At 28.0% G+C, this 8,770-nt stretch overlaps 1 protein-coding gene across 1 annotated transcript; it reads left to right on the top strand.

The window, feature by feature from the left end:
- Nucleotides 1–641: 641 nt before the first annotated feature.
- On the top strand, nt 642–3,265 carry LOC126683364 (30S ribosomal protein S21, chloroplastic). The gene is made up of 2 exons (XM_050379235.2): nt 642–1,159; nt 2,965–3,265. Exons 1-2 carry the CDS (start codon nt 747–749, stop codon nt 3,068–3,070), a joined length of 519 nt encoding a protein of 172 aa, XP_050235192.1. The 5' UTR covers nt 642–746; the 3' UTR covers nt 3,071–3,265.
- The last annotated feature ends 5,505 nt before the right edge of the window (nt 3,266–8,770 follow it).

The raw sequence follows: 8,770 nt of genomic DNA, 5'->3' as shown, positions 1-8,770 counted from the left end.
TTTCGACGCACCATCGTACTCCTCCGATTTATCAAACCCGCTAATTTTTTTTAATTTTTTTTTAGTCGTTTTGATGCTCCTCCTCCCGGAGGAGGAGCTCTCCTTCCTCCGGAAGGAGAAGCAGGGAGGGAAGGAGCAGATCCATGGGAGGGTAATGGGAGGAGGAGCTGAGCTCCTCCTTCCATGGAGGAAGGAGCCCGGAATTTAAAAAAAAAAAATTTTTATGTAAATTTTAATTTTTATTACGGTTAAGATAATTATATATTATATAAATTAAATATTTATTATCAATTTAATTTTTTTTTTTGGAAAAGAAGGTATTTTTGTACAATTAATATGATTAATGTCTTATTAGAATAATAGTTAAATTTAAAGGATTATTTTAGCCTTTTTTGTATATGAAAAGAGATCAATTTAGTATTTTGGGGTACAGTTGAAAACGAAAAATTAAAAATAGAGTACAAATGAATTTTTTTTAAGTATAAACGAAAAAATATTATAAGCTGGGGTTTTTTTAAATAATTAGGGCATAATACAAATACTTTTTGTTAGATAAATATGTAAACTTTCCCTGTATTAATGGGCTTAGATTGTAAAGCCTGAAGACATATAAATAAGACCCAACCCAACATTAAAGGGGTCAAACACAGATGAAGATAACAGCAAACCAGACCAAGAAAAACAAAAACATGAAGAGCACCACATAGCCAAAACTAAACGATTTCACTCTATCCATAAACTCATCAATGGCTACCTCACTTTCTTTTACCAATTTCCTCTCTTTTCTCATACCCACAAACCCTCCTCCAAAACCCACCTCCCAGCTCGCTTTATCTTCCCCATTAACTCACTCCTTATCCCAAAAATCCAAGTCCAAGTTAATTTCATCAGCAGCTCAAGATGGCCATTCTGGTTCTGAATTATCATCAGTTATTAACCCAGCTTTTGCTAATGCAAATACCCTCTTCTTCACCTCTGCGTATAATGTGCAGGTGATAGTGGACGATAATGAGAATGAAGAGAGGCTGTTGAATAGGTTTAGAAGAGAGGTTATGAGGGCTGGTATTATTCAAGAATGTAAGAGGAGGAAATACTTTGAGAATAAACAAGATGAGAAGAAACGTAGGACCCGTGAAGCTGCTAAGAGGAACAAGAAAAGGTTTGGTTTATTTTCTTGGTTTTGTTTTGGTTTTGTTTGGCTTGTGAGAAAATTTTGATGGACATAAACCAAAGGGCATGAGGTTTCACTTAGTTTTAGAGTTTAGTTGTGTTTTGAGCTTATTGAATTGTGATCTTTCCATAATTTATTGTCTTGATAGGGAGCACGGGCACTTCATTCAATTAACATGTGCTGTCTCGGAATTGTTTCGGACGCTTTATCTTTTGGACACGGAACTTCATTCTTTACATAGGAAACCTTAAAATAACACTATTTCGCTGTGTCTGTGTCTGTGTGCGAGTGTCCTGTTTCCTCGTGTCCGTGCCAGTGCTACCTGTCTGTCTTGTTGGTTGGTAGCAAGATAGATAGATGATGAATTTTGTTAATCTGCATTTTATTGATAAGGTTATTTGGTATCGAATAAATGCAATTGTTTAATTCTTTTATGTACGCATGGTTAGAAGAATGAGACCTTGGGCAGGATTCGAAAGAAGAGAAGAGTGTATTGAGTGTTATGTTGTATTGTATCTTAGGAAGCACAGACACCAACACAGGCAAATGGGATGTTTGAATGTGGATACGTGAAACAGTGTTATTTTAAGGTTTTCTATGTTAAAATTGAAGTTTCGTGTCCAAAACGCCAAGTGTCCGACTTTTTTCTGAAATGAGAAACGTTGTTCGACTGAATTGTCCGTGTTACCTTTTTATCTGTAAGATAAGGAATTCATACTAATATCTGACTGGGTTAAAAGTTGGAAAATTGACAAGTCTTACCTTTCAGCTTTTAGTTGTTGTTGCTTTTGAAATTATAGAACTTTATATTTATAACCTAGAAAAGATGGTGTTTGCTGTTTTCCATTTTCATATCACATACCAGTAAGTGAAGAAAAGAAAAGCAAAAATATTTTGCTTGTGAGACAAAACTTTGAGGCATAAATTAGTTCTTTCTAATATTGAAGTGGGAAAAGTTCAAAACAATCATTTCTATTATCTTCTCTCTATTTGAGGTTCTAGGTTGATGTGGTTACGAATTGCTACTGTGATGGTTTAAGTTTAGGATGAAATAATTCTTGGTTGGCCGATTCGTTTGTCTAGTAATTGCTCCGACTACATGCAAAAAGAGGATTCAGTGTCAAGATCAACAAGATTCTAACTTGGTTTGGTTTTCTCTCTTAGAATTTGAGGTTTTGGATATTTCAACCCCTCTCCATCATCTTAAAGAAAGTGTTATATTTCACATGATCTGATTTCAAGAATACTATGTACTCGAACTCATCAGCAGTATTAATTGTACTTGTACAATTTAAATTCTTAGAGAAAGTTAATTAATCTTCTTTTGGCTTTTGGGAAGTATAGTGTGAGCTTTCACATGAGTATTATTCAGTTCTTTTCTGATTAGAGTTATACTTTGAGTTTTCGCATGTGACGAACTACAAAATGGTTTCTACCTTTTCTCAGGGTATCCACATTTGCGGTTTTCAATCTTTTCTGTTTCAGATTCTGTTCATTGTTATTTGTTAATTTTCTAGGGCATATTATTGCTTATGCAATCTTTCTCTTAAATGAACTAATCTAGCTACTTATTGTTAGAAGTTAGAACTGTGCTGGCTGCAGACCAGCAACATGAACGATTTTTATTTACGGGAAACATTTTCCTCTTTCTTCTTTTACTTTGTGCATGTGATTCCTGCTTTTGTTTGATAAACATTACCTTTATCTGTTGAGATACTCTTTTGTATGCCATTCATAAAATTTGGCATTAAACTTTTAATTGCTGATCCATCTTCTATCTTACTTTAAACCAGGCGCACAAGATTTATACCACCAAACCGGCAGGAAACTGTGGCGACCAAGAAGGATGTGGATGATGATGATAACTGGGAGTTGCCCGAAGGAAACCTTCCATATTAAACTATTCACGTTGCCTATTGACCGCAGAATTTTTCACATTTGATAGTGAGAGGCTTGTTTTTCCAGTTGTTCGTACATCATGTCGTTTGACGTCCTTTTCCATTCTCATTTCGTTACATTTTGTATCTAAGGTAAATGCTCTCACTCTTGAATCAATCCGAGGCATACTATGCAATAGGTTCCATTCATTTCTAAGCAAGCAAAGAAATGATATTATTGGTGTTTCTTCCCAATTAAATGCAGTGTTAAGAGAAACTGACTTAGTTGTAATGATCTATCTTTGAAATAAATTTGCATAAACCATCACTGGATGATATTTCTTTGTCTGAGAAATATTAGGATTTAAGAGCCCTTTCTCTTGGCCAACCAAAACAGAGCTAATTATGAGCTAATTGGAGTATCGAGTATTGAGAAATTCTTAGGTAGACCAAGTCTGCCACGTCATCCGTAAATTTCACACTGAGAATATATGTGTAGCATGAGGATCATATAAATGGGAAGGACTAATATATCTATTGCCTTATATTTTCAGTTGGATTATATTACTTTTCTGAATTCATGATTGAATTCTCTTTAGATGGTGCCTTCTATCTCCTCATAATAGGAATCAATTGGAATGAATTTGTTGAAAGTGATTGCTTGAAGCTTCTATTAGTAGGGATGAGTGAACGGTTGGTTAAACCAAATTAACCGCTTTAACTCTTTTATTTCGGTTAAGTTTAGTTAAAAAATTTGGTTTATTTAAGATTTTGGTTTATACTAGTAGAACCCAACAAAGAAAGAGATGGGAATGAATTTATTTTCTTGAAATGGGGCCAAAACTCTGCCACACCTTGCAATAACTTGTTATCTCCTTTTGTTATACACATGTAAAAAAGCAGGAAATGGTGCTCATAAGCTGAGAGAAAATTAGCCAGTACATCATCTAAAGTTGAAGTCACTATCAAGTCCTATATACCAAAGGAATTTTGTATTTCCATCTTTATCGCTTTCTATGTTAATCTGAAATAACCCTTGCAACTTTTGTCAATTATCACCCAATTAATTGAACTAATTAAAACTTTTATAGTGGGACTCTTGTTTTGTTTTAATTGGCCAAGTATTAAAATACTCAATAATGATGCTCTAATAGGTGATGATGTTTATGACCCAATGAAGATAAATAAATGAATCAAAGTTCCCAATAGTTTATAAACTAATCATGCACTATATACTAACAAGAAACTAATTCTATATTGTCAATTGTCATGCACCACTTTGGAGCACTTCCAACAAGACAATGTCTCAAAACTGCCCACAAGTGCTTTATGCTTTTTGGCAGCATCAAACAACAATTTTTAAGCTCATCAACCTCACTTTCCAAATCCTCATATCACTTAATTATAGCTTCCATAAAATATTATCTCATTCATATTTGTTTGTTGGGATGACAAAGACTACTAATATATATGTGGGGATAAAGAACATTAGTTAAGCTCCAAGATGTCATTGATGTTTCAAATGCTTTCATCTAAAAGAATTATCTGATGGCCGCTTGGCTGTTTGGTTGTTCGAATATGCATTACACTCGGTTGATAGTCTGGCTAATCCATAAATACATTAAATCTGATCATTCATGTCTGCAGATCCTAAATAAACTCTATTGGTCTAAAACGAACACAATGTGACTAGTTATTATATTTGATATCTATATAATTTCAAGCACGCTATGTTTATAACTCCGGCTATACAACATGTATAAATATGTTTAATTGAATGTTTTGTCGAGTTACTTTATTTGAAATATACACGTAATCAAGGTGTGCATTCAGTTCAAATCTAATCAAACAAAAAAAAATTATTTTTTTAAATCAAATCGAGAAAAAAAAATTAATTTTTTTGAAACTAAGTTAAACTAATTGGTTCAATTTAATTATTACGGTCCAATTTGTACTAAGATTTAACTACGTTTTTATGTCCAAAACTTAACTGGGACTAAATTGCCGGTTTAATTCAGTTTTTCTACATCCCTATAGATAATAATTCATTTAATTATTTAAAATATATATTAATTTATTAATATTATAAAAATAAAAGTATGAATGCCTCTTAAAATAATAATTGTCAAAATTATAAATAATATAATAAATATATTTAAGGATTTAATAAATTTTTAAAAAATAAATTAAATAATATTAAATTTAAAATATTTAATGTTGTTTAAATGAATTCCTTGTATTTTATCTTTTCAAACACAAAATTAATTGTGTCATAAATGGATTAACTCGTTTATGGTACAAATAGGTTTATATCATCTCAATTCTTTTAATTTTGTATTATAGTATATATGATTTAATTGTATCGTATTTAAAATTATCGGATTTCAAATGTAAATAATACTTAACCACATCTTGTCCATGTCACTATATTAAATTTTCTTTAGAATACATATAAATAGATATCAAAGGAAATTGTTATCTTATTTGTTATTCATAACATATGTCCTCCCTTGCTCGGTGGAAAGAGTAAAAGTGCATCCGCATCATCAACTAGACTTCATAATTATAGGTATTTATTTATATTTTACATCCGTCATCATTTTTTATTATCCATAACTTTTTTTTTTCAAAGGCTAAAATCCATAAACTATTTCAATTAGACTGTTTTGTCCTCCAAAACATTATACAAAAAAGAACTAACTAACTAACTAACTAACTAAATAAACTAATCTAACTAAATAATTATTTATTTAACATTCATTACTGAAATCACAATATACTCACTCTATCTAAATTGATAGCATTATTGAAATATATTTATTCTAAATAAATATATTTAAATGATAAAATATCATAAATATTCTTATTAATTGTATTAAAATGCATTGCAAATGAGAACATTATTTAAAAATATAAAATTATTCTCTCATTGAATAAGAGCAATAGTTGTATTTATTATATAATTTAACCATTTTTATTTAAAGAAATGAAAAAGAATATATTAATATTTATTCTACATTATTTATTAGTTTGGAAGAGTAGATAATTTTTTTAACTACCGAGTCTCACAAAAATAGATAAACATACTATTTTAAATTTCTAAAAATATAGATAAAATATAGTTTAATTTATACAGTCATGTTAAAATAACAATTTTATATATCATCGGTATCAACTATTTTTATTATATTTTTTTAAATATCATTAATAATCACATTATTTGTTATATAACAATAAATTTTATCTGTTTAAATAAATTCTCAATCTCAAGAAATAGTTTATTTTTTTAATTTGTATGATCAATAATGTTGATAATACCTAAATAATTATATTTTTAAACTTTTGTGAAATAAATTTTGTCTATTTTGTGGGAAATAGATAGGAGCGTGCATCGATTGGTTCAGTTATCAAACAACACCGAATTAGTTAAATTTGAAATAACTATTTAGTTTGGCCAATTGTTTTGATTAATCGCATAATTGAGATACATCAATATTACTTACTAAAAAATTTAATTATCATGTCAATTACTTAGAGTAAATTGATATTTGAAATTATAATTTTTTATAAAAATATCGTAAATTTCTAAAAAGTTACTGATGGATTCAGAGAGACGGTTTGATATGATTTCCGATGGATCTGGATATAGTTTAAGAATGAACCAAATCTCCTGTGGAAGACAAATACTAAAAGCGGCTAAAAAGAAACTTTGAGTTTTCAGCCCCGAGTTTACTTCGATGCTTAAATTAGTAGAGTATTTAATAGGATAATAACTGTACGTAAAGAATGATAAGGGAACGGGACTATTACCCTTTTTATAAGTTTATCCACGTGGTCTTGTTTTCTTGAACGATGCAGGATTTTTAGATTTTATGGTGTTCCATCAATTATACAAAATAATGTTGCATAATTCAATTACAAAATTTTGGATTAAAAATTAAACCGAGTCAAATTAATCAATTTTTTAAATTATTAACTAAAATTGAACTAAATTAATTGAAATTCAAATCAAACTATAATTTCAATTTGAGTCGGTTGATTAATTCACTTATATTTGAATAATACACATCCCTAAATAGTGTAGTAATAACCAAATGAACTGATGTCATGTTTAATTAACTAAATGCCTCCTCACATTTTAAAAATTATAGTAAAACAATTTCTTTAACGTTTTGTCAAATTAACTAATATATATCTCAATCTATTAACTGTATTAGTTAATTTAGTTTAATAATTAAATTATTAAAAATAAAATTTATTTTAAATCTAAGTTTATTTTTCTTCCAGAAAATCATCAAAATTAAACATAATTTTTTTAAAAAAATTATAATCAAATATTAGTTTTAATATGATTATAATTATAATTATCTAAAGTAGCTTATAGTTATTTATAAATCATAATTATTTTATAATTATTTTATTTTAGTTTTAAATTAGCTATTCCTTGATAACAATAGTATATTTTTATTGTCGTTTTTAAAAAATATTTATAAAATTAGAAGTTAACGTTTTTTTTTAAAAAATTCAATAGTAACTTTTTTTTATATAACATAATTACGTTGAGTATGCTAGGTATGAAATAATATCTTACCCATTAATGTATGTGTATTCCATACCTTATTTATATCGATAAAATATTAATAAAAAATGTAATACTATAAATTTTTCAGATATCAATGTATGTTTTATTTCGCACCTTATTTTCATACCAATTAAAATATTAATACGAAATTTATATTTTGTATTTTATTTATTTACGTCAATGTACGTTCTATAAATTTATAAGATATAAAAATAATTTTTTTTATTGATATTTTTGTTTGGTACTAAAATAAAAAATTTAACATTGTATTTTGAAAAACATTAAAATCCTAGTATTATAAATATTTTTAAAATAATAAAATTAAATAAGATATTATTAGTAGAAGTAACAAATATGCTAATTAAAAAAATAAAGTAGTTATAGATAAAATTTAATTTTATAAATAAGTGGTGATTTTCCAAAATACATGTTTTGACATTTTATTTACAACTTTACATTGTAAGTTTTGACTTTTTTTTTCTGATTTTTTTCATTTACGAAAAATACTTTTTTTTTAATTTCATAAATACCTTTTTCGGTTTTCAATTTCGGTTTTTGATTTTTCGGTTCGGTCAAGCGAACTGACCGAACCGACCGGCAATTTTTTTTATATAGTGTAAGATTAGTGTATATATATAGTGTTAATTTTTATTTTTTATAGATTTTTTTCCTGGAATTTTTTATTTTATTTTTTATAGTGTAACAGTAGTATATGTATAGTGTTTTTATAGTGTTTATATATTGTAAAATTAGTGTATATATAGTGTATAAATAGTGTATTTATAGTATTTTGTAATTTTTTGTGGCTTAACCATGAAACACTGCAAATACACCATAAACAATGTAAATACACCATAAACACTGTAAATGCACCATAAGTGTATTAAAATATAGAAATTTTTAATGTTTTTAAAATGAAGAAAATATTTTGGATTATTAGAATAAAGTTAAGAGTGTTTGTTCTATTCAACAATTTTTCCACTTCGTTTTTATATAAAAAAAAACTGAATATCTATGATAGGAAAAATTTGATTATTATTTATTTTTTTATCATTAATAATTTTAAAATTTATTGCATAAATAATGTAGTACAACCCTTGATTAAACGAAGGTAAGACGGGGTCAGACTGTGTCTAGGCC

The sequence above is a fragment of the Mercurialis annua genome, linkage group LG5 (genome assembly GCF_937616625.2).
Source record: "Mercurialis annua linkage group LG5, ddMerAnnu1.2, whole genome shotgun sequence".
NCBI lineage: Eukaryota > Viridiplantae > Streptophyta > Magnoliopsida > Malpighiales > Euphorbiaceae > Mercurialis > Mercurialis annua.
The sequence above is the reverse complement of the archived record's forward strand: the minus strand, read 5'-3'. Positions and strand labels throughout refer to the sequence as shown.